The sequence below is a fragment of the Dipodomys spectabilis genome, unplaced genomic scaffold (genome assembly GCF_019054845.1).
Source record: "Dipodomys spectabilis isolate Male_0828 unplaced genomic scaffold, ASM1905484v1 ptg000030l, whole genome shotgun sequence".
Taxonomy (NCBI): Eukaryota; Metazoa; Chordata; class Mammalia; order Rodentia; family Heteromyidae; genus Dipodomys; species Dipodomys spectabilis.
In genome coordinates this window covers 10,787,799-10,813,107 of record NW_024870707.1, presented here as the reverse complement: position 1 = coordinate 10,813,107, position 25,309 = coordinate 10,787,799, and the positions used below count along the sequence as shown (strand labels likewise).

Below are 25,309 nucleotides of genomic sequence, written 5' to 3'. Positions count from 1 at the left end.
TGAAACATCACCTGCCTACGGGCTCTAGTCATCCTTGAGTTCCTGCCCCTCGCCTCACTCAGCCCCAGCTGCTGCCACCCAAAACCCCACCATTCCTTTCATCCCTCTGTCTAGGCTACCATCGTACCCCAGTTTGCCCCAGTATTCCTCCATGGGGCTCCCTGGGCCACACTTAGAGGCGCTTTCCCCAGGGAGCTGGCCCTCCTCCAGACAGCCCCACCTTGCCCCCCCTTACCTGAGCATCTGCGCCATGGGATTTAGGACAGTATAAAGTTTCAAGTTACTTTGCTCACAGGTTTCTTTTACTCAGCTTGGGCACTGTCCCTGCACTCTTCAGCTCAAGGTGAGTGCTCTACCGCTTGAGCCACAGCACCACTTCCAGTTTTCTGAGTGGTTTATTGGAGTTAAGAGTCTCACGGGTTGGGGGGGGGGGGGAGAGGGGCTGGGAAGGTGGCTCGGTGGTAGAGTGCTTGCCTTGCATGCCTGAGGCCCTGGGTTCGATTCCTCAGCACCACATAAGCAAAAAGAAAAAAAGCCGGAAGTGGCGCTGTGGCTCAAGTGGTAGAGTGCTAGCCTTCAGCTGAAGAGCTGAGAGACAGTGCCCAGGCCCAGAGTTCAAGCCCCACAACCGGACCCCCAAAAAAAGAGTCTCACAGACTTTCCTGCCCCAGCTGGCTTTGAACCATCCTCAGATCTCAGCCTCCTGAGTAGCTAGGATTACAGGTGTGACCCACTGCTGCCCTGCTTGCTCACAAGTTTTCTAGGCAAGCACCAGGAGGCCACACCTGTGTATCCCCTTCCCTTGTGTCTGAACGGTGAAATGGAGTTTGAGACTGAGGGAACAAGACCTCGAATAAGTGCGAGGCCCTCGCTAGGCCTCGGCTTCCCCACCCTGCCGCCACCCTTACCACAGCACCTTCCTCCGCCGCCCCCACGGCCCCAGCTGCTGGGTCTTGCCCCAGAAACTGGGAGGAGCCCTCCAGCTCACCTCCCTCCGGTGCACACTCACCCCACTTCTCTCCCAGCCACCCACGCAGCACCTCCCTCCAGCCCCGCCCTGCCCAGCCCCTCCCAGGGGCCTGCGGTGGAGCAGTCAGCTCCCACAGCAGCACCCCAGATTCAGCATCGTGCTATGGGCGGTCTGAGGCCTTGGGCCCGATATCTGCTCCTGCTTGTGGCCCACCTGCTGGCCCTGGGGCTCGGGGCTGTGGTATTCCAGGCTCTGGAGGGCCCTCCAGCACTCCGCCTCCAAGCCCAGCTCAAGGCTGAGCTGGCTACCTTCCTGGCCGAGTATGGAGCCTGCTTGCCACCTGGAGCCCTGGAGGAGCTTCTGGGCACCACCCTGAGAGCACAGTCCCACGGAGTCTCCAGCCTGACCAATGGCTCAGACGCCAGCAACTGGGATCTTCCCTCAGCCCTGCTCTTCACTGCCAGTATCCTCACCACCGCGGGTAGGCCACCATGCCAAGCACCCCTAAAGGAAGAGGCTTCTGAGGTCATGACCCTGCCCTCCCTCCACACCCCAGGACCCTAGCAGTGCAGCCCTTCCCCCAGCGCCATAGCGCCAGATGAAGCTCCAGCTCTATCAGGCCTGACATCACCACTGGGGCTCCCCACACCAACACACCCCAACTGGTGCCTCCACTTCAGCTGCCAGAAGGGGTGTGGCCTCCACAGCCTCACCTGAGGCACTGATCGGGACCCGGGAAAAGTACCTAGTCCACATGATATGGCAGAAAACACACACTGCGGGTGGATTCTTGGATGGAGGGATGTGGAGGAAACAGAGCAGAAGGAATGTGAGGATGTTCTGATGATGATCTATTCACCAAAGCAACAGGATGCTGACAAACGATGGAAGAATTCCTGTCTTCAGGAATAGCATGTACTTAGGCCCAGAGAAATAAAGCAGAGACCCAACCTGGCTTTTGTTATTCTGCAAATTGCCAAACAGTTGGAGGAAGGTTGTTTTTTGGGGTTTTTTTGTCAGTTGTAGGGCTTGAACTCTGGGCCTGGGCGCTGCCCCTCAGCTCTTCAGCTCAAGGTTAGCACTCTACCACTTGAGCCACAGTGCCACTTCCAGTTTTTTTCTGGTGGTTGGTTAATTGGAGATAAGAGTCTCATGGACTTGGCTGGTTTTGAACCACGATCCTCAGATCTCAGCCTCCTAAGTAACTAGGATTACAGGTGTGAGCCATCAGTACCTGGCTTCCAAACAGTTTTTGGTTTTTTTGTTTTGTTTTGTTTTTGGGTCCAGTTGTGGGGCCTGAACTCTGGGCCTGGGCGCTGTCCCTCAGCTCTTCAGCTCAAGGCTAGCCCTCTACCACTTGAGCCACAGCGCCACTTCTGGCTTTTTTTCTTTTTGCTTATGTGGTGCTTGTAAGGTCCATTCCTGGACGGCGAACAGACCTCACCCAGTACCTGCGTTACCTAGGCAACTGGGATACCTGGAAGAGGTCACATCCACATCCGCTGAGGTCACATCTTAACCTGATGTGGCCACACCTTTCTCCCACCTGACCCCACTTCCCTTTACCTGGACACACCCTTCCCCACCCCCTACCCTATATAAGGCCTAAACCGCGGCCAGACCGCCCTCTTTTCCTTTTGCCAGCCGCGTGGAGTGCCAACCTTGCCTGGTCCCAGCAGGTCCACTGAATAAACCTACCCCTTACCTGAATACCACGTGCGTGGTGCAGTTCTTACTCGGCCACCTCTTTTTAAAAACCTAACAGTGCTGAGGAATCAAACCCAGGGCCTCAGGCATGCAAGGCAAGCGCTCTACCACTGAGCCAACTTCCTAGCCCCTTCCAAATAGTTTTTGAACCCAAACCTTTATCTCCAATTTCTTTCGGAAATTCAAGAAACAAATTCATGCTGAGCCTGAATCCCTGCATGTCAACATACAAGCTAGAACAGGACAGGAACACCTCCACAGAGCCCAGCTTCTCCAGGCCACCTCAATACCCTAGTATTATCTCACATCTGGCTTCTGAGGACATTGCAGTTTGCAACCTCTGGACCAGCTGATCCTGTTATCCCAGCATGCCTTGCTCTCCCACCTCTCCCTTAACGTGTACTTCTCCAGACCCAAATGCCTTCTCATTCATCCTGCCTCTTTGCAGTCCTTTGTGTTTTCCTGCCTGCTCTCCAACCGTAAGTCAGGGCCTGAGCAAATTCTAGCTCATGGCCTGGCACATAGACAGACGTGATGTCCCTTTGGGAAATGGGTAGAGGACACGCTACCAGCTATGGACTTGGAAATATAGGTCAAAAGCAGAGCCAAGGAAATCTCTCAGAAAGTCTGGCTCAGCCTGAGGGTGTGGCTAATGGTCGCACACTTGCTTAGCATTCATAAGATCCTGCATTCAATCTCCAGCACCAGAAAACAAGAAAAGGAAAGAACAAATGAAGGAAGGAAGGCAGCCAAGATCTCCCAAGACAGGACAGTAGTTGTGAGTTGTCCCAGCTACAACAGGCCTGAGGAATGTATTGTCTTCCTTTAGCCTTTCATTTTCTACGGAAGACAAGAGTGGCCCAGAGGAGTTGAGGGACTTGCCCAGAATCCTAGCCAAAGAGCACAGCCTGAAGAGCGTGTGCAATGTGAGCCACTAGAGGGCAGCTCTCTGGCGGGACAATGGGGACCCCTTTTCAAGATCACTGGTAGATGTCTCTCTCTCCTCCAGGTTATGGCCACATGGCTCCACTATCGGCAGCTGGGAAGGCCTTCTGTGTGGTCTACGCGGCTCTGGGGCTGCCAGCTTCCTTAGCCCTTGTGGCTGCCCTGCAACACTACCTGCTCCCTTCCTTCAGCTGCTTGGGTGTCTGGGCAACTACCCGCTGGCAGCTGACACTAGCCCGGGCTGCGCTGCTTCAGGCTACAGGATTCGGCCTGTTAGTGGCTACCATCTTCATGCTGCTGCCAGCTCTGGTGCTGTGGGGTGTCCAGGGTGACTGCAGCCTGCTAGAGGCCATCTACTTCTGCTTCGGCTCCCTAAGCACCATTGGCCTGGGAGACCTGCTGCCTGGGCAGGGCCGTGGCCTGCATCCAGGTATTTACCACCTTGGCCAGTTCTCCCTTCTTGGTAAGTCCAGAGCGAAGCGGGGAGGTGTTGGGTGGGGGGGGCGCTTGGACTATGGCTCCCATAAGCCACTGGGGAAGGTGCAACTCACAGTCCAAAGAAACCTAGGGGCAGTGCTGGACGTGGTGCCAGGTGTCGGGGTGGGTCATCTCACTGGGGAACATCAAGAGCATCCAACTGCGGCCCTAGCAACCTTTCCTCCCCAGGTTACTTGCTACTAGGACTCCTTGCCATGCTGCTGGCTGTGGAGACCTTCGCTGAGCTGCCACAAGTCCGTGCCATAGTGAAGTTCTTTGGGTCCAGTGGCCCTGTGACTGCTGAGGACCAACATGGCATCCTAAGCCGAGACGAGTTGGATCTGAGCACCCTGCCTCCCCCCACTCCCGCCTCAGACCAGACCCCACCTTGCTGACATGGCACAGGTGCCCCACTTCACCTTCTTTTAGGTGAAGGAGCTGGAGGCAGTCATCAGGAGTGCTTGGGGAAGAATCTGGAGATGGGGGAAGTGGAGTGAAGCCAGGGGTATAAATAAGGACCTCAGGGAATGATATGTTAATAAAAAAAAATAATAAAATGGTCATGGTATGCAGTAGACACTATGTGGGAGATGAACTATGCAATTTGTGGGCAGGGATGGGAGGGGAAAACTGGGAGAAAGCAAAGGAAAGGGTGACATTGTCTGAAAAGAAATGCGCTCATCACCTGAGTTATGAAATGGTCACCCCTCTGTACATCACCCTACAATAACAATAAAATTATAGAGTTATATTTAAAATTAAATAAAATGGTCCAGGCACCAGTGGCTCATACCTGTAATCCTAACTACTCAGTATCTGAGACTGGAGGATCCCTATTGGGATCCAGCCTGGGCAGGAAAGTCCATGAGACTCTTATCTCCAGTTAATTAACAAGAAAAAAAAAAAAAAGCCCAGCACAGTAGTTCACACTTGTAATCCTAGCTACTCAGGAGGCTGAGATCTGAAGATCAGGATTCGAAGCCCACCTGGGTAGAAAAGTCCCTGTGAGACTCATCCCCAACCACTCAAAACCTGGAAGTGGTGCTGTGGCTAAAAGTGGTAGGTAGAGCACTCGCCTTGAGCTGAAATGCTCAGGGACAGAGCCCAGGCCCAGAGTTCAAGCCCCATGAGTGACAAAAATAAATAAACATAAACAAACAAATAACTAAGTGGATTGCCTACTATCTGAGGTCCCACCACCACCACATAGAAAAGCAAACAGAACAGGAGACAAGCTAACCACTTCCATGGCTTCTTTCAAAATGAAAATCTCCTCCTAGGTCATGGTCCTTGAAAGACCTAGCTCCTGCCTCAGTCTACCTCTGGGAATTGCCAAGCTGTCCTGGCAGTTTTTAGGGTGGCAGAAAGCCTGCCCTCTTCCTCCTATTGAAACCCAAATTGTCCAGAGAGAAAGCATTGGGGCGCTGGGTGTCGGTGTCCGGCTTTATTGCTCGGGAGTCTCAGGAAGGGTTGGGGAGTGGGGGTGGCGCAAGGGTCCTGGTCCCCCAAGGTCCCTGAGCCATTGGGGACACACACGCACACATTCATACCGACAAATAAATACGGCCTGGAGCGCGTGGACACCGCAGGGTTGGGGTCCGCCGGCTGGGCGTCCAGGCTCCCCGGCAAGGCGAGCGGGCACCGGCCCCGCGGAGGCAGCCGGGCCCCGGGGCTCAGCTCAGCGCGCAGCGTTCCCGCCGGCTCAGCTGCCGGCTCAGCTTGCGGCGCCGCTGCTCCAGGCCGCGCGCCAGGCGCTCGTCCTCCTCCAGGGCGCTGCCGGGCAGGAAGGGCTGCGATCAGTACCCCGCGCGGCCTCCGGGTCCAGTCCTCCGCCCGGCGGCCTCCCCAACCTCCCGGCGCCTCCGGGCCTCCACTCACATCCGCTCCTTGTGGTCCAGGTCGCGGACCAGCTCGTCCCGCTGGTTCACCAGAGATACCAGCTCCTTCAGCAGGAGCTGCTCCCGGTGCTGCTGTGCCACGGTTTTCTGCCAATCTGAGCAGCGGAGAAGCCAAGGTCAGCAGATGCCCAGCCTGGCCCTGGCCTGCCCCACGACCCTCCTGCCCCATCGCCCACCTTCGATTGCCAGCATGGCGCGCAGCTCCCGGCTCAGCAGTTCGAACCTCCGCTCCAGGTCCTGCTCCTCGATGCTGGGCGGCAGGGTGCCAAGTCAGGACAGGGGAGGGGGGGTGCCCCGCTCCGAGCACCCCGAGACCCATCCCACCTCCCTACCAGTTTGCTTAGAGGTTCTGGGCTGATCCCAGCTTATAGCTTAGTCCTCATTCATATTTCTTTGTTTCAACTAGTCTTTTTATTATTATTATTATGTTCTTGTGGTAGTGGGGCTTGAACTCTGGGCCTGGCACTGTCCCTCAGCTCTTCAGCTCAAGGCTAGCACTCTACCACTTGCGCAACAGCACCATTTCCAGTTTTCTGAGTGGTTTATTGGAGATAAGAGTCTCATGGACTTTCCTGCCTGAGCTGGCTTTGAATCACGATCATCAGAGCTCAGCCTCCTGAGCAGCTAGGATTACAGGCGTGAGCCACCGTGCCAGGCTCCAAATAGCAGCTTTAACTAAAGTAAGCTACTACTTCTGGCGCTCTGTGACCCGCTGGGGGCAGGGCCTTGTAGGGGCGGGGCCTTGCAGGTGGGCGGGGCCTATGCCGGCAGGGAGGGGAGGGACCTTACTGGAAGCGTGGAGTGGGGCAGGACCTGGGTCATGCAGCAGGTACTCACAGTAGCTGCAGCTGGTCCTGTCTACGGATGAGGGCGTTCTTCTTGTTGACCAGGGTGAACCACTCCTGGATCAGCATTTCCTCCTCCAGCTTGTTGACACCTGAATCAAGCCAGGACAATCACCAGGACTGCCTTCTGTCCGGGCTGAGCAACTAGACATCTTGGAGAGCAGGCTTGCTGCTTCCAGGCATCCTGGATACCTGCGCTGTGTGCATCTAGCAAGGGTCTTCCCTACTCAGGGCTCAGCAGGGGACAATGGTTCTGGCTGTGTCTCTCAGTTCCACCCTCTTAGCAGAGGGAGTAATATGTGGAGGAGGGAACCCCAGATGCCCACCCTACCTGATTCCATGAGGCTCCTCAACTGTGTCTCCACCTCCGCTGCCCGTCCATCTATCTGTCTCTGCTCCTGTTCCAGGGCCTGCAGCTCTGCACACACATACTGACTTGTGTCCTGGAACCGTTGCTGGGGGAGTAGAAAGGGGTGCAGGGGATGAGTAGGCTCACCCCAGGCCTTTCCCAGAAAGACCCATATATCAGTCCTCCCTACTGAGCCCTCCTTACCAGTCCAGACTCCTCCCCTGGAATTAGGGGTACCTCCTCCTCTGAGGGGGGACTCCCACCTGCAGACAGAGATCAGCTTATAAGGCTCCTCTAACCAGAAAATGACCCCCAAAGGCCCCAGACCAGGATTTGTGAGCAGCCTGAGCTGAACTGGGTCACAGACCCTTCAAAACTACTCACCAGCAGGCTGCTGCAGGGCTGTGGCAGCCAGAGGGCCAGGGGCAGGGCTGGGGCCGGGGACAGAGCTGGGGTCAGGGATCGGGCCTTCCTGTGGAGAAAGAGGCCACTGAGGCTGGGAGGAACTCCAGACAGCCAAGTCTGGGCCTAGCCAAAACTTCACACAGCAAAGGTAGGCAGGCTCCTCAATCCCAGACCCTGCCTTCCTGGGAGAATGGGGCCTATGATGGCCCAGACCCTCACCCCTGCCTATAGTCCTGGACCCATCCATACTCACTTTTGCACCAAGTCCCTGACCTCACAGGGTCTCCTATCACCTAGTGCTGGCATCTCCATTATGGTTAGAGTCTTCCAAGGTGACACTTGGTAAGCCCCAATGCAGCCACATCTGGATAGCTAGGCTATCCAGAGCCAGATCTTAAGCCAGCACATCCATACTCTGGCCAAAAGGGGGCGCCCTCCTGCTTTATGAGTTTCCACACCTAGGGAGCAACTGTATTCCTCCTACAGCACCAAAACCAGACAGGTTGTATGGACCTGTGAATTGAACAACCGACAGGTCAGGGCTTGGGTTTGATGTGCCCCAGTTCCATCGGCTTTCTGGGACTGGCTCTCTGGGGACCCTCAGCTGACAGCTTGTGACCCTTGAAGATGCAGCTCTGATCATGCTTCTAGGCCATAGTGTTGAGTCCCCCAAACTCTGCCCCAACTTGGACCCCTCTGAGAGGCAGCTCTGGACAACCCTTTGTCAGGTGCTATACGCTCTCGCTTGGTTCAGTGGTGTCCTCCTTACCAGCTGCCATCATGACCTTCCCAAACCTTCAATAGTGTAACTCTCTGTACCCCTTTTATCGTCCAGCCTTACTGCCACGGCCAGGGGGTGGCTCTGCCTCCACTTGCCTCCTACTGCCCTCTTCACTCCCCCCTTCCGGCCCCTGAGACACTACACTCTGGTCATAGTGATGACTTTCACTTCCCTAAAACCTTCCTGAGGCTCCATCTTGAGCTGCCCTAACCAACCTGACCTGCACAGCCCGGCTCAGCCGAGCTAGGGCCTGCGCAGGCGCCTCAGGCTCCCATACCTCTTTTGGCTTTGCTTCCTGAACTTCCTGCCTCTGGAAGCAAGTCTTAATTTTTTTTTGGTCAGTCATGGGGCTTGAACTTAGGGCCTGGGTGCTGTCCCTGAGCTCTTTCACACAAGGCTAGCACTCTACCACTTTGAGCCACAGTATACTTCCAACTTTCTGATGGTTCACTGGAAATAAAAGTCACAACTTTCTCACCTGTGCTGGCTTTGAACTGCGACCCTCAGATCTCAGCCTCCTGAGTAGCTAGGATGAGAGGCGTGAGCCACCAACGCCAGGGAAGGTCTGAATCTTGATTCTGAAGGTGGGTAGTAGCTTTGCCAGGGCCCCTGGTGACAGTTCCCCCCGCCCCATGCTGATGGTTATGAATGACTTCCTGCCCAAAAGTAATCTCTTCAGATTGGCCTAGCTTCTGCACCCAGGGAACACTGACAAATAATAATGCTACTATCGCCGGGCGCTGGTGGCTCACGCCTGTAATCCTAGCTACTCAGGAGGCTGAGATCTGAGGATTGCGGTTCAAAGCCAGCCCGGGCAGGAGAGACTGTGAGACTCCTATCTCCAATAAACCATCAGAAAACCGGAAGTGGCGCTGTAGCTCAAGTGGTAGAGCGCTCGCCTTGAGCTGAAGAGCTGAGGGACAGCGCCCAGGCCCAGAGTTCAAGCCCCATGACCGACAAAAAAAAAAAAAAAATAATGCTACTATCTTCTAAGCATTTATGTCTCAGGCACTTTTTCTGTGCCAGTACTGAGACTTGAACTCAGGGCCTGGGCATTGTTCCTTAGCTTTTTTTTTTTTGCTCAGAGTTGATGTTCTACCATTCTGGCTTTGGTGGTTAATTGGAGATAAGAGTCTTATGGACTGATGGGCTTGGCTCCACACTGGGATGTTCAGATCTTAGCCTCACATGTAGCTAGGAATACAGAGGTGAGCCACCAGTGCCTGGCCACTCTCCTTTTGGGAGATGCCCAGGCCCTGAGCTCAAGCCCCAGGACTGGCCAAAGAAAAGAGCAGAGAGAGTCACAGTCCAGAGTCACAGTGAGTCAAAAGAGCTGGGCCCAGCACAGGGTGCCAATGAACACTCAGGTTTACCAAACTGGGCTTGTATCTTTCCTCTCCCTGAACAGAAGTGTCCCACATGTAAAACGGGATGACAATCCCCTCCCCTTGGAAGGGGCATTCTAAGGAGACAAGGGCTTCTGGAGAAAGGCCAACCATAAAAAGAGGGCCTAAAGCCGGGTCTCAGTGGCTCACGTTAACTACTCAGGAGGCTGAGATCTGAGGATCATGGTTCAAAGCCAGCCCAGGCATGAAAGTCTGTGAGACTCTTTGGGTCTGGTCGTGGGGCCTGAACTCTGGGCCTGGGCACTGTCCCTCAGCTCTTCAGCTCAAGGCTAGCACTCTACCACTTGAGCCACAGCACCGCTTCTCTGGCTTTTTCTGCTTATGTGGGGCTGAGGAATCGAACCCAGGGCCTCATGCAAGCAAGGCAAGCACTCTACCACTAAGCCACCTTCCCAGCCCCAAGTCTGTGAGACTCTTACTTCCAATTAACCACTAGAAAACCAGAAGTAGTGCTGTGGCTCAAGCAGTAGAGTACTCGTCTTGAGCTGAAGAGCTCAGGGACAGCGCCCAAGCTCAGAGTTCAAGCCCCACGCCAACAAAATATAAAATAAAATAAAATAGAGGGCCTAACCAACAGGTAGGAGATAGAAAAGGCCAATTTCAAGCTGGGATCTAGTGGCTCACGCCTGTAATCCTAGCTACTCAGGAGACTGAGATCTGAGGATCACACTTCAAAACCAACCCAGGCAGGAAAGTCTGTGAAACTCTTATCTCCAATTAACCCCTAGAAAACTGGAAGTGACGCTGTGGCTCAAAGTGGTAGAGCGCTCGCCTTGAGCAAAAAGAGCTCGGGGACAGCACCCAGTCCCCAAGTTCAAGCCCCACAACCAAAAAAAAAAGGCCAACTTCAGCAACAATCGAGCTTACTCATGCCAACCGCGATGGGAATCCCAGTGCTTCCTCCTCAGGCCTGACTCAATTCCTCTTTCGGTACTCTCATGTATGGTCCCTCCTCCAAGAAGCCCTGTGGATTGTGCCCGCAACAGGCTGCTCTTTGCACGGCGTTGCCATGAGAATGTGCCTGACCTCAACCCACTCTAGGTCTTTGGGAGCTTCCAAGGGTGCAGCCAGGCCATGGCACCTCCCACTTGGGAGGGTGTTGGGGGCACAGCCAATGAGGAGAAGGGTCAAGTATCTCTTGTGGGGCAGAGGCTAGAGGAGGGCTTGCCTCAGAGGCCTAGAGGTTGGGAGGCAGAACAAAGCATGTAGGATGGGATGAGCCTCTGCTTTATGACTGAAAGAACTCCACGAGGCCAGGCACGGTGGCTTACACCTGTAATCCTAGCTATTCAGGAGGCTGAGATCTGAGGATCACGGTTCAAAGCCAGCCCGGGCAGGAAGGTCCATGAGACTCTTATCTCCAATAAACCACCAGAAAACCAGAAGTGGCGCTGTGGCTCAAGTGGTAGAGCGCTTGCCTTGAGCTGAAGAGCTGAGGGACAGCGCTCAGGTGCAGCGTTCAAGCCCCACAACCGACCAAAAACCTCCATGACAGCTGGGCACCAGTGGCTCATACCTGAATCTTAGATATGCAGAAGGCTGAAATCTGAGGATCACAGTTTGAAACCTGTCAAAATCTGAGCAGACAAATCGTGTGGTTCAAGTGGTAGAGTGCCCAGCCTTGAGCGAAAAAAGCTAAGGGACAGGGCCCAGGCCCTGAGTTTAAGGCACAGTGCAATTCCATGACTTACGTAAACTGACTGGGCTAGAAGTGGCTGTATTCCACTGGCCTAAAGTATCCCCTGAGACATGCCCTGGTGCCCTTCGCCGTCTCATCTGTAACCTCAGCCCTGTGTCTCTGAGCCCGCACTGGGGCCTCTTGCTCTCAGCCTGGCTTCCTCACCATCTGGAAGCCTTTGGGAGATGACTGGCAGTTCCCTACTGAGCCCCACACTCCCCTAATGTTGCATGTTTGCTTGCGAAAGTCCCTCTACTTGAGCACCACCCCCTCCCATCTTAACTAGCTCAGATGGCCACTGCCGTTTCCAAAAAGCCTTTCTCAATTACTCCTTCCTTTCCTCCAAGCTCAGCATCTATCACTGGACAGTTGTGGGTGTCATGCCTGAAAGCTGCCCTGTGACCTGGACCTCCGGGGCTGCAAGACCCTGCCAGTTCCTGCTCCCTTCAAGACTACTCAGCACAGTGACAGGACTCCCTGCGCAAGTCATCTGAGCTCTGTGCAAAGAGGGGAGGGGCATGCCCCAGAAGGCTGTCCCACCTCCAACCTCCACTATAGGAAAAGAGGAAACTGGTCTCCAGCATCTGGAGTTAAAGATTCAAAGCAGAGAACACAAAGGATGGCTTAAGTGGCAGAGTACCTGCCTGGCAAGCAAAAGTTCTGGTATGCCGGGCAGGGGTGATCCTAGCTACTCAGGAGGCTGAGATCTGAGGATCGCAGTTCAAAGCCAACCTGGGCAGGAAAGTCTGAGACTCTTATCTCCAATTAATCACAGCAAAAGCCAGAAGTGGTATTGTGGCTCAAAGTGGTAGCTCACTAGCCTTGAGTGAAAAAGCTCAGGGACAGTGCTCAGGCTCTGAGTTCAACCCCCACGACCAACAAAACAACACAAAAGGCCTGGAGTTCAAACCCCAAGCCCACTAAGAACAAGAAAGAAAAGGGGAAGGGAGAGAAGGAAGGAGAGAGGAGAAAAGGAAGGAAGGAAGGAAGGAAGGAAGGAAGGAAGGAAGGAAGGAAGGAAGGAAAGGAAAGGAAAGGAAGGAAGAGAGGAAGAAGGAAGAGAGGAAGGGAGGGAGGAAGAGAGGTAAGGAAGGAGCAATCTGAGCACCTGTGACTCACACTTGTAGTCCTAGCTATTCAAGAGGGTGAATTCTGATGATCACGGTTCAAAACCAGCCCAAGTAGGAAAATCCAAGTAGCCACCAAAAAGCTAGAAGTAGAGCTGTGGCTCAAGTGGTAGAGCAGCAGCACTGAGCAAGAAAACTGAAAAAGCACAAGGCTTTGAGTTCAAACCCAGTACTAGTACTTTTTTTAAAAAGACAGCCAACAGGCTGGGAAAAGATCTTTAACGCCAATACATCTGCCAAAGTCCTAAAATCCAAATACACAAGGAGTTCAAGAAACTAACCCCTCTCAAAGCTAATAAACCAATCACTAAATGGGCAAAGGAGCTAAGGAGAGACTTCTCAGAAGAAGGGATAAGAATGGGAAAGAAACACCTGAGGAAATGCTCATCATCCCTAGCCATAAGGAAATGCAAATCGAAACAACGTTGAGACCCCATCTCGTCCCCAGGGCCAACATTGTGAATTCAAACAACAAATGTTGGTGGGGATGTGGAGAGAGGAACCTTACTGCACTGTGGGTGGGAATGAGAACTATTGCAACCACTCCTGACAGCAAAAACAAACAGACATAGATTTCCCCTACAGAACATTACAAGTCACGGTACTGTCAAGACCCTTGTACATCCGTGTTCATTGCTGACTACTCACAATCGCCAAGTTATAGAAACAGTCTAGATGCCCTACGATGGATGGCTGGATCCAAAAAAATATGTGCCTAGTGGAACTTTACACGGCCATTAGAAAGTATGTCATTTGCAGGGAAACCCATCAACCTAGAACAAATCATGTTAAGTGAAGTAAGCCAAGCTCAGAGAGACAAAAGGTGTATGTTTTCTCTCAAATGCAGAAGCTAGGCCTAAAATACACTGGGACATGATCCATTCTATAGGTCTCTATTCACACACAGTGAGACCAAACGAAGGATAGAACACAAAGGTGCAAAGCCTATGTGTCCTTGACCATATAAAACAATATTTATCAAAATGAACTCCAGGAAATGGAAGCGATAAATAAACAGATAAATAAATAAACAAATGCATTGCCAGTGGTAGAGCACTAGCCTTGAACGAGAAAGCTCAGAGACAGCACCCAGGCCCTGAGTTCAAGCCCCATGACTGACAAAAGAAAAACAAAAGTGGGATAGGGAAGAAGCAGCCCAGGTAATGAAGGATTTGGCTTGGAAAGTTTAAAAAAGAAACGTGTTACAAGACATAAGGAGCCTTTTAACTGTTCTAAGGAGCCTCGTGCAAGGCCAGGGTTGTAGTGTTTTGTGGTTCTAGAGGCTCTCTCGCCTGTAATCCTAGCGACTCAGGAGGCTGAGATCTGAGGATCGTGGTTCAGGGCCAGCCCAGGCAGGAAAGTCCGTGAGACTCTTATCTCCAATAAACCACCAGAAAACCGGAAGTGGCGCTGTGGCTCAAGTGGTAGAGCACTAGCCTTGAGCTGAGGAGCTAAGGGACAGCGCCCAGAGTTCAAGCCCCACGACCGACCAAAAGAAAAAAAAAAGCCAGCAGTAGTTCAGGTAGAGCCCGGCCTCGAGCTCTGTCTGCCGGGTCCCGAGCGGCCGCGGCGGGGCACTCACCGCAGGCCCGGCCCCCGCGGCCCCCGCGTCCGGCTCATCCGCCGAGAAGGAGTTGCTGCTCCGCAGCCTCGAGCGCCTCTTCTTCAGGAGATCCGCGTCCCGCACGTGGGAAAAGGAGCCGTGCGCCCGGGGCGGCGGCACCGGCCCCGCCTCCCCGTTCACCGACGGCCGCCGCAGCTTCACGCCGGCCCCGCCCGGCGTCCCGGCCCCAGCCCCGTTCACCAGCTCCTCGCTGGACGCCGCCGGGGCCTCTGCGGCGGGCGCCGCCCTGGCCGCCGCGGCCTCGCCGTCCTGCGGGGCGCAGGCGGAGGGCGCCCCGCCGCCGGCCGCCTCCCCGGGCGCCGCGGGCCCCGCCTCGGCCCCGCGCTCGCGCAGCCGCCGCGCCAGGCCGCCCGCGTCCAGGTCTTCGGGCTGCGGGGCCGGCGCGCCCACGCGGTAGGTGCCCGCGCGGCCCCCGCCCTCCAGCTGCACCAGCTGCAGCTCCTGCCCAGTGCAGAAGGCGCGGATCTGGCACAGGTAAGTCATGACGATCAGCTTGTCGGGCACCGACAGCAGCACCATGTCCGCGGGCTCCAGCAGCCGCGACACGCCCAGGGCTTCAAAGCCATCGAAAGCCTAGGAAGAGCGCGCTCCTGGTCAGCCATGCAGGGGAACCCCCCCCCCCCCGCAACTCTCCTGGGACAGCCCCGGGTGCCTGCACCCCATATGCCAGCGCTTGCCTAGTAATGCTTCAAGCTTCTACCCCCTGTAGATGGAAAGCTGCAGGGACCACCCCTTCCCCAGAATAGTTTGGGAAAAGTCATCTTGAGGAAAATACGCTTAAAAAACACCACCAAAACAAAACTATGAGAAACAACCAATTTAATGATCAATGAGGAAAACAAGTGCAGATGGCTCTTGTCAGCAATCCTAGCTACTCAGGAGACTGAGATCTAAGGATTATGGTTCAAAGACAGCCCAGGCAAAAAAGTCCTAGACTCTTATCTCCAAATAACCAGCAAAAAGCCAGAAGTGGAGCTGTGGCTCTACTGGTAGAGCACTAGCCTTGAGAGCAAAAAAGCTAAGGGACAGCAAGGACCTAGGACCTGAGTTCAAGTCATAGTACCAACACACACACACACACACACACACACACACACACACACACACACACACACTTCAAAGCCAGCTCTCTTATCTCCAATTAACCACTGTGGCTCAAGTGGTAGAGCACTCGCCTTGAGGCCCAGAGATCAAGACCCATGACTGTCAAAAGAAATACTAATAATAAAGGTAGTGCAGTAGCCTTAAGCACAAAAGCTCAGAGATAACGCCCAGACCTTGAGTTCAAGCCCTAGCACTGGCAAAACAAACAAAAAGCAGGGCTGGGTCCCTGTGGCTGCAGGTTCTCTGTCCTAGGACTCCTACCCTGGCTCTCCCCCGGTTTCCTACCAGCCATGGTTCCCTCCCATCTCACCTGCTTGTTGTTCTGTTTGATGTTGAGCGGGTCGAGGGCGGCGTAGTCGCTGTGGAGAAAGTACTAGTCAGAGCGGATGGCACTGTACTCCCTCAGTCCCCCACGCATCTCCGCCCCACTCCATGGTAGCTCACATCTTTTCTGGGTGGAATCGGTGCAAGATAGCACAGAAGGCCAGGCCGTTGCGCCAGGATGTGGTGAAGTTGGTGATGCAGACACCCTGGTAGCCAGCGGTGACCTCCTGGCACCACTCCAGCAGAGACTGGCTGGAGCTGACCTGGGCACATGGCACCTGAAGACACAGGGATGGATTTAAGGGATGCGTTCTAGGGACCTGTGCCCTTTGCCCCTTGGGGAAGCTCAGGCCTGGCACAAAACTGCTGGGATCCTGAAGAGAGGTATCTTCAGAGACCTCTGACTAGAACCTTGGGCAGGCAAAAAGGCCCCCAGCTCTGGGGATGATCTGCCCAAGGTCACCTAAAAGGTCAGTCATCTCCCAGCAAGATCAGAGATCACTAGTCATCTCCCAGCAAGATCAGAGATCGCTAGCAGCTACTTCTCAAAATCAGCCCAGATAATCATCAGCCAAAGGGTAATATAGCTCCATGCAGAGCTGAAGAAGACAGAATGGGAGAACCAGGGGACCCTGAGGGAGGAGGTGGTGAGGAGGCTTCTTGAAGCTGAGCCCCCACCCATCCCCCTCTCAGTCCACTGGGTGGGTCCATGCAGAACTGCCATTCGCTCAGCCTCAGGTTAGTGGGAAGAAGCAGACGATGCCCTGGGCGGCCCCCATCCCTACCTGGCTGCCTGGCAGCCTCCTGTCCTCTTCAGGCTCCTCTGGGGAAGAGGCCCCAGTGGGCTTGGGCTCCCCAGCCTCTGCCCCACTGGCCACCTGTGCCTCCGTCAGGCTGGCCTCCGGGAGGCTTCCCCCAGCTGCTTTCCCCTTCTTGGTTCCTAAGACCCCAGACTCGGTTTCCTGGGCCTCAAAAATACCAGATTTGTTCTCTAGAGCCCCTAAGGCTGCCATTTCTACTTCCTGAGACCCTAACACCTCAGATTTCCTAGCCTCTGTCCCCTGGTCAGTGAAAACTTTAGCTTCTGCCTCTTGTGCTTCTGATATCTCTGCCTCTATGTTCTGGGACCCTAAAACTTCTTGATTATGAAATGGGACCTTTAAGGCCTCATATTTGAGCACTCCCCAAACTCCATCCTTCTGGGCCCCCTCCTCAGCCCCTGGAACTGTGCCTTCTGACCCTTGGGCCCTGAGTACCTCGTCATCTGCTTCACCAGTCTCTGGCCCTGGGACTTCTGTACCCTCCACTTCTGTCTCCTGGGTCCCAGCTAGCTCGGCTTCTGTCTCTGAGATTCCGGAACCTCCACCTGCCATCTCCTTCCCCAGGGTCTCAGTTTCTGCCGTCCTCATTCCTATTACCAGAGCCCCTGCACCCTCTCCTTCTGCCTCCTGGGTCTCCAGTATCTCAGAGTCTATCTCAGCTTCTGTTCCTGAGGGCCTGGAGCCCCCTACCTCTGTCTCCTGGGACCTCAGTATCTCAGACTCTACTGTCTCAGCCTTGGAAACCCCTATGTCTGTCTCCTGAGTCCCCAGTATTTCAGACTTTATCTCAGCTTCTGTTCCTGAGGCCCCAGAAACCTCTACCTCTGTCTCTTGGACCCCTAATAGCTCAGACTCTAGCATCTCAGCTTCTATTTCTGAGGCCCTAGAAACCCCTATTTCTGTCTCCTGAGACCTCACTATCTCAGCTTCTGCTGTCTCCGTTCCTGCCACTGTAACTTCTGAATCCCCCACTTTTGTCTGGTGGGCCTCTGTTCTCTCAGACTGAATCCCAGGAGCCCCTAAACCCACAGACGCGATCTCCTGTATCTCCATTTCTGATGTTCCCATCTCTGTTCCTGAAATCTGTCCCTGAGCGCCCACTTCTGTCTCCTGGGCCCCCAATATCTCAGACTCTGCCATTTTGGCTTCTGTCTCTAGAACCCCTGGGTACTCAGCTGCTATCTTCTGGATCCCCAATATCTCAGCCTCTACCCCACTAGCCTCTGTCTCTAGTTTCCCAGAACCTCCCATCTCTGTTTTCTTGGCCTCCAATATCTCAGATTCTGGTACCTCAGCTTCTGTTCTCAGTATACCAGTATCCCCAGATCCCTCCTGGGTCTCTAGCATGTCTGCCTCAACTCTTCTAATCCCCAGAACTGCTGAAACCCCAGCCTCTGTTTTCTGGGGCCCCAAGACCTCAGGTTCTGGTATCCCAGCCTCTGTCCCCAGCTTTCCTGGAGGCTTCAGCTCTTTTCCCTGCGCCGCCAGTATCCCCAGTTCTGCCATCCCAGTAGCCTCTAGCTCTAGGATCCCTGATCTTGTTGCCTCCATCCCTTGGGCCTCCAACATCTCCACTGCTGCTGTCCCAGTATCTCTTTCTGAGAACCTTGATCCCCCTGTATCTGTCTTCTGGATCCCCAATACCTCCTGCTCTGCCAGCTCAGTCTCTGTTCCCAGGAGCCTTGAGTCTCCCACATCTGCCTCCCAGGCCCTCGGATGGCAGGACAACACCCCCTGGCCAGCTGGTGATGGGGTCCCCTGCAAACTGCTCACCTGGAGCCCAGTGTTTGCTGCTGCAGCAGAGGGGCCCTGCTCCAGGCCAGTCCTCCCCGCACCAGGGGTTCTGCCCCTCACCCCTGCACCCTCCTCTGTCTCCTGTCCTGCAGCAACTGCTGCGTCCCTGAAGTTGTTGAGAGGCCCGGAATGCCCAACAGGTTCTTCTAGGGACGGGCTGGGGCCTGTGGGAGCCTCTTCTGGGGTCCTGACCCCCATCTTCCCTTGAGAGCCCCTCGGAGGAGCCTCAGGAGTCATGCTGAGACTTGCCTTGGTCAGCAGGCCTGCAGCCTGGGGTTCCTCCATAGCCACTCTGACCTCTGACCTCTGCTCAGCATCCGCTTGGCTAAGTTCTGAACTCTCTTCCGTGGCCCCCGCTGGGGCCCCTGACCTCTTCGTGTTCACTCCTCTGACTCCTGCGCCCTGTCCAGTGTCTACCCCACTCGTCACTGGTCTGTCCCCAGAGTCGCCCTCCTCAGCCTTGGGTCTCCACCCTCCCGGGGCATCTCTGGAGCCTCCATTCTCAACGTCTGAGTCCAGTTTGGCTCCCTGGACCTCTGTCTCTTCCCGAGGGTTTGTCTGGGCCTGGGTCTCTCCAGAAGAACCCACTTCCGCAGGGGAAGCCTCGGAGGCCTTAGGGACCTCATCCCCCACTTGGGGAACTGGGATCCTGGGGACATCAGAGCCTTTCCGGAGCCGAGGGGCTGGGGTGGGGGCGATGTCCGGGCCTGGCTGCACTGAAGACCTGAGGAGAGAGCAGGCGTGTTGGGGGGCTGCTTTAGGCCCCACTGTCAGTTCATCCCACCCTTCAGATGGCTGGGGCACTGGAGAGGCGGGTGGAGGAGGGCTGAAACTCCCCACACGGAGTGGGGCTGGTTCCCGAGCTCACCTTATCTCCGGTGGAGTTCCTGGGGGCCTGGGGGCCTTAGGCCCCACCTGGCCCCCCGTTATAGCAGCTGGCTCTGCCCCCTGCCCCCGGGAGGCCCTGGCCGGGGGTGCGGGAGCACTCACAGGGGCAGAGCTGGTTTCCTTAGCACTAGAAGGGCTGGCAGCTGAGGGGGGGTGGAAAGGAAGGGGAGCTGAGGCCTGGGCCCTGGGCCCTGAGTTCCAGTTCCCAACTCCACACCCCAGCCTGGTCCCCACCTGTCTGCCAGGGCCGTCCTTGGCTCTCATCCTCCTCAGAAAGCGTCTTCAGCTCCCGGGAGGCCTCTAGAGGTGGGGATGTTGCAAGCACAAAGTTAGCCCATGTCATCAGGGGGCCCTAAAGGTTGGACTCCTTTCCCCCCAACTCAAGTAGAGGGCCTACCTGGGAAACGCCCCAGCCTCAGGGCACCGCCCCGGCCTAGGAAGAGACAGGCCCACAGACACCGAGTAAGAGAGAAAGAAGGAGAGAAAAATAGAGCAAGCAGACAAAAGCTTTAAGGAGTAAAAAGGAGGGAGGGAGGGAGAGAGGCTGGCTCAGGTGGTAGGGGTAGGAAAACCAGGCTGCAGCCCCTCTGAGTTTGTGGGGGTCGGGGGGAAGGGGCTTGAACTCAGGGCCTGTGTGCTGTCCCTGAGCTCTTACGCTCAAAGCTAGTACTCTAGCACTTGAGCCACACAGCTCCACTTCTGGCTTTTTGGTAGCTAATTGGAGACAAGAGTCTCAGAGACTTGGCCACCCTGGCTGGCTTTGGACCTAGATCCTCAGATCACAGCCTCCTGAGTAGCTAGGATTACAAGCCTGCCTGGCCACTCTGAGCTCTTGACCTGGCTTCTCAGGCCAAGTAAGGGAGAGACAGGGACCCAGCAGTGATGAGAGAGCCAGGGCATGGAGGGATTGGGAACCCATCCTGCAGGACTTGGCTGAGGGGCCAAGCTGGGGCATTCAGGACTGCTGCGCAGTAATGAGTTCCCCGTCCTACCCCAGCATAGCGAGAGGCTTGTGTCCTGGCCCTCCCCCTCCCCCTAGGCCATGTTAGCAAGCCGTGAGCCTACCTGGTTGGGGACCCCGGGCCCGGGCCTCAGGGGCCCCTGGGCCATCAGCTTCATCCTCATCACTCTCAGCAAAGTCATCCAGGTTGCCCACATCACTAGGCTTCACGCTCATGAGGCTGGCCAGACTCTGCATGTCATCATCCCTGGGGGTTAGAGGTCAGGGATGAGGGCTGGGGTCAGAGGTCACAGGCCAGGGCCCAGGAGGGCAAGTGAGCACTCACGTGGCACGGCCCTCCCGCAGCAGCACCCCGGAGAGGGTGAGGCTCAGCTCCGCGTGCACCACCTTCACCGACTTGGCCTTCATGCGCAGTCGCAGTGGAACCTGGGCAGGCACAGGCCCCGCATGGCGAGCCAGGTCTACCTCGGCGGTGGCCAGCACCTTCCGCTGGCCCTTGGACTCCTATGGTCCCGAGGGAAGGGACAGAAAGAGAGCATCAGTGCTGCCCTGCTGCCCCTGGAGACCCCAGGCTCCAGTCCACGCCAGCACTCACGTTCTCAATAATAAATGTCCATTCTTTGGCCTCATACTGTTCCACATGGGGGTCCTAGGGTGAAGAGAAGGGTAGGTAAGGGCTCCTGGGAGGGCAGTGTAGGGAGGAGGGTCTATGGTAGCTTAGGACTAATGGGGAGGTAGAGCCTTCACCCCACTGGGACTGGGCTTCTATTCCAGGTGCCTCTCCTACTGCAGGATTGGGTGATTGTTGCCTCCTCCAAGAAGACCTCCTGGCCACCCGTGCTAAGCAGGCCCCTTCCCAAGAGTCTTGCTTCCACCCCTCTATTCTTTCCCATCTAGATGAACACTCAGAGTGTTCCAACCATCTGACTGTGGGCACCTGTGACCGGGTTGGAGACTCACCCTGTACAGCGTCACGGCAATGTCCACGTTCTCAGGCACCATCCACACCACAGTGCCACGGTATGGGTTCTGGATACCAGGCTGCCAACTGTGGGCCTACAAGGGACCTTCTCTGAGTCTTGAAGTTCCCTCCCATCCCCATAACTCTACACCCTTATCCTCAAATCTGTATGAATATGCACGTGCATGCGTGTGTGTGTGTGTGCATGCACAGGCAGGCACACAGGGCTTGAACTCAGGGCCTTGTGCTCTCCCTTTGCTATTACATTGACCCTGAGCTTTTCTTTTGCTCAAGGGTAGCACTCAATCACTTGAGCCACAGCTCTGTTTCCCAGCTGTTTAGTGGCTAATTGTTCCTGTTCAGACTGGCTTCCAATTGCAATCCTCATATCTCAGCCTCCTGAGTAGCTAGGATTATAGACATGAGTGCCTGGCTTCTCCCTTAGCTTTTAGATTAAAGGCTGGTGCTCTTGGGGCTGGGAAGGTGGCTCAGTGGTAGAGTACTTGCCTTGCATGCCTGAGGCCCTGGGTTTGATTCCTCAGCACCACATAAGCAAAAAAGAAAAAAGCCGGAAGTGGTGCTGTGGCTCAAGTGGTAGAGCGCTAGCCTTGAGCTGAAGAGCCTGGGACAACACCCAGGCCCAGAGTTCAGGCCCCACAACTGGACCCAAAAAAAAAAAAAAAGGCTGGTGCTGTACCATTTGAGCCACACCTTCACTTCCAGCTCTTTGCTGGTTAACTGAAGATAAGAATCTCTCAGATTTGTCTTCTAGGTTCAAACCGCAGTCCTCAGATCTCTCCCTCTTGCGTAGACAGGACTACAGGCATGAGCTCCCAGCACCAGATTTACATTTTTAGGGAGTGTGCCATTTTTAGGGAGAGCCTTGAACTCAGGGCCTTAAGCTTTTGCTTGGCTTTTTCCACTCAAGACTGGCACTGTATCACTTGAGCCACACCTTCACTTCCCCCATCTTCAACTTTGAGGCCAGCTCCCTCTTCCTCTGTGGATTATGATATGCTCCTGAATCCACTAAGAGTCCCTCTGGCTTCCCTGGACCCCCTTCTGACCCCATCCCCAACTGGACCCCAATGCCACCCTCTCCCACCTTGGAGCAGATGCGTCGGTTCCGACGGGTCCATACCACCACCAGTTTATCTGGTTGCCTGGGGCAGGGGAAAGAGGGGAAGGGTGCTCAGTCAGGCCCACCCCAGCCTCCCCATCCTCTCCTAGCCCATGTTGGGTCTTCCTTCAGCTTGAGTTCCTTACCGGGTCAGAAGAGGCTTGGGCAGCCTCTTATCTGAGGCCACAAGGTGTAGGGTGGGGCTGCTGAAGCAGGGTGGGGCCAAGGCCAAAGAGCAAAGGCTTGGGCAGCAGAGGCCAGCATGAACTTGATGTGGAAGACAGCAAGAGCCAGAGCCAGGCACACACAGAGCCAGGGACAGCCAGAGACAAAGCCTCCGAGTAACACAAATCCATTCATAAGCACATTATTTGTGGAGTGCTCACTGTACCCCAGCCCTGTCTGGGGTACAGAGGAAGGCCGAGGGAAGACCCTTCGGTGGCAGGGTGTAGGCAGGAAGGAAGTTAGCAGGCTCACTTCAGGTGGATGTGAGAGCACCTGTGGGGTCTCAGGGTTGACTGAGCAGAGGTGAGGGTTAAGGGAAGGAGGCCGTGGGTGGAGCTGAAGCCTGGGCTCCAGGCAGAGAGAATGGCAGGTGCAGGAGGTTGGGGGAGGAGTAAACTGAGGGGCGGAGTGGGGAAGTGAGGCCAGAAAGGAATAGGGTTAATTTGTCATTAGATTTCCCCCCTCCCACCGCACAAGAAGAGTCAGCCAGGACTCCTGTTTCCCCAAACTCAGAGCCTGGGACACTGGCTCTGCAGAGAGACGGTGACAATGGCACCCAGGAGAAGACTTGCAGGCAGTGATGTCTAAGCTGAACAGCAAAGGTTGGGCAGACTCAGAGGAGAGGAAGAGACAGAGACAAAGTGAGGAGGAGAGATGGCTACACAGGGCCTCATCCCACATGGGAACTGACACGTGTCCAGGCCAGGGGAGAGGGCCCCTCTTGGGGTTGGTGTCCAACCCAGAAGGCTGGTGAGGATCAAAGACAGCACCAGAGCTCTTCTGGGCTGCTCCCCGCCCCATGCCAGGATGCTTGGGGTCTGAGTCGACCTAGCTTCCTGTCTCCTGTGGAGATCAAGGCAGGATAAGTGGCTCACCTGTTTGGTAATCCCTCAAGGATACCAAGGGCCCAGAGAGGCTGACCGCAAGGTCACACAGCTGAGTGTAGAGCCCTCTGACCCAGAGCTAAACTCCCTTTCTCAACCCTCAAACTACAGGCACTGGCCCAGCAAGGAGTTTCCCAGAAAAGGGAAGCAAATCAGGGTGCCTGGATAAGGTGGAGCCCAGCTGGGCAGCTTGACTCAGGCCAGGCACGCCTTCCTGGGGAGACCTGGGCAGCTTCCTGTCCTAAGCTCCGGCTAAGAAGTGCAGAAGGCCTTACCCAAGGCTGCTAGTGACTCAGCCCCGTTGATACGGCCTGCCTCCCTCAGCCTGCTCACCAGGACCACGTTCAGCATTCTGATTGACCTCACCCAGGATGCTGGGGCAGAAGCCAGAGGTCAGAGTTCACGTGCTCTGTGAGTATGGTTGCCCTAGCCAGAGCCCGTCCTCCTCAGCCCTTTGCTGAATGAAGGGCATGCCAACAGGCCTGGGATAAGCAAGCCTGGCGACACTGCTGCTTCAGAGACCCCAGCTTCTGCTCGCTCCCCTCCCTTTAGACCTTATGATCCTTTCAGACTGGAGCTCTTCCCCTTGGGAACCTAAATTTAGCCCTGCCTGGTGAGCGAGGCCCCCACAGCTGTGTCTTAATCCAGCCAAGGGAAGCCGACACCAGGGAGCACGTATATTTAGGGTGTGACGCAGGGGCCTGGGCAGCTGCGGGTGTGGGCATGTGAGCCACATGCCCTGGGGCCCTTCAACACTCCAGGCCAGGGCCTGTACCCTCCAATGTGTCCCCCGGCACCCCACTACCTTGCCTTCTGAGGAGCCTCTCCTCTGGGACCCACAACCTTCTCCGCTCTCGGGGCCCCTTTAAGCCACTCTCCGCCTCCCTCTTCATCTCTCCAAGTGCTCAGTTTCCCCTTTTAAGGACATGGTGAAGATGCTTCCAGCTTTTCAGCGCCCATTGGACTGAAGTAGGGAGGGCCCCTGGCTCCACCAGAAGGCAGAAGAGGCCTGAATCTTTGTTCTAAGCTGCACTGAAGTTTCTGTCCCAGGGCTGGGCTACACCTGTGCACCTCAAAACCTGCTGCCCAAGCCGTCTCTCCCCTAAGACACGTGGTTTGCTTCCTGAGCCCTGACCACCACAGCTACGCAAAATGTGGGCACAGGTGACTCTCAGACCCGAGTCCTGACCCCCATCCCCAGGCTGCTCCCCACCCTCTGACCCTAGAAGTCCAGCAGCCTGGGATCCCAGGGCGCAAGCTGACGGGGTTCCACGTCGGTGTAGGGGCTTCCGCGGACCTCCCTCCCACTCACCACTTCTTAGTGCACTCCAACACCAGCTCGTGGTAACAGGCCACAAACTGGAACTTGGCGGCCCGCTTGCCCACTCGCTGGAGGCGCTTCCACACCGAGGTCATCGCCCCCGCCGCTCCGCTGCCCACTCCTCAGACCCGGGGCTCCCGCTGGCCCGCGTCAGCTGGCCCCGACGGGGTCCCCATGGTCGCCAGCGCTCCCGTCCACGTCCCGCCCGCCCCGTCTGAGCAGGGGCGTCCGCGGCTCGGGCCCGCGCGCCTGGCTGCGGCCGCTGGGACAGCCGGGCGGCCGCGGGGTCGGCGGGGCGTCCGGAGCGCGGAGCGGGGCTGCCGGGCTGGCCGAGCGCGGAGCGGCCAGCGCGCCGTTTCCTGGAGCCGCACCCCCGTCGGAAGGCGGGCGGGGCCCGGCGCGGGGCCGGGGCGGAGGGCGGGGCCGCCCGGCTTCCGGGGCCTGGTGCCGCGAACCGGCGTGGGGGGGGGGGGGGCGGGGGCCGGGGAGCGAGGGCCACGCCCGGCTCTAGCGGCTCCGTGCGAGGCGGGGCGATGCCGCAGGCCCGGCGCGGCCCTCGGGCCACCTCCTTTCCTAGGCGCAGCGTGATGCCCGTGACCCCATTTCCCAGGCTAGGAAAACAGAGACCCAGAAAGAGGAAAGGACTCGCCCCGTCCTCCCGAGCCTCCGGGCCACGGTGGGCTGCCCACGCCGG

The 25,309-nt window shown here is 56.1% G+C and overlaps 2 protein-coding genes across 6 annotated transcripts; one reads left to right on the top strand and one right to left on the bottom strand.

Moving 5' to 3' along the window:
• The first annotated feature begins 1,132 nt into the window (after positions 1–1,132).
• Kcnk7 (potassium two pore domain channel subfamily K member 7) lies at positions 1,133–4,609 on the top strand. The gene is made up of 3 exons (XM_042675820.1): positions 1,133–1,451; positions 3,687–4,085; positions 4,289–4,609. Exons 1-3 carry the CDS (start codon positions 1,133–1,135, stop codon positions 4,492–4,494), a joined length of 924 nt encoding a protein of 307 aa, XP_042531754.1. The 3' UTR covers positions 4,495–4,609.
• On the bottom strand, positions 4,335–25,309 carry Ehbp1l1 (EH domain binding protein 1 like 1). 5 transcript variants are annotated; one of them, XM_042675814.1, is made up of 20 exons: positions 25,305–25,309; positions 24,607–24,721; positions 22,171–22,228; positions 21,065–21,160; positions 20,700–20,753; positions 20,430–20,608; positions 20,209–20,351; positions 19,378–19,443; positions 19,124–19,286; positions 18,553–18,979; positions 15,761–15,918; positions 15,627–15,675; positions 14,171–14,785; positions 7,576–7,663; positions 7,396–7,454; positions 7,174–7,297; positions 6,835–6,934; positions 6,174–6,247; positions 5,978–6,092; positions 5,529–5,872 (listed from the first exon to the last, which is right to left on the bottom strand). In XM_042675814.1, exons 2-20 carry the CDS (start codon positions 24,708–24,710, stop codon positions 5,773–5,775), a joined length of 2,772 nt encoding a protein of 923 aa, XP_042531748.1. In that variant the 5' UTR covers positions 24,711–24,721; positions 25,305–25,309; the 3' UTR covers positions 5,529–5,772. The 5 variants fall into 5 exon arrangements, 4 of the variants coding, with proteins under 4 accessions (XP_042531748.1, XP_042531749.1, XP_042531747.1 ...); XM_042675815.1 differs by lacking the exons at positions 18,553–18,979; positions 25,305–25,309 and having other exon boundaries at positions 19,246–19,286; positions 24,607–24,829; XR_006146986.1 differs by lacking the exons at positions 18,553–18,979; positions 19,124–19,286; positions 19,378–19,443; ... (5 more) ...; positions 24,607–24,721; positions 25,305–25,309 and adding exons at positions 4,335–4,419; positions 16,426–18,546 and having other exon boundaries at positions 5,650–5,872.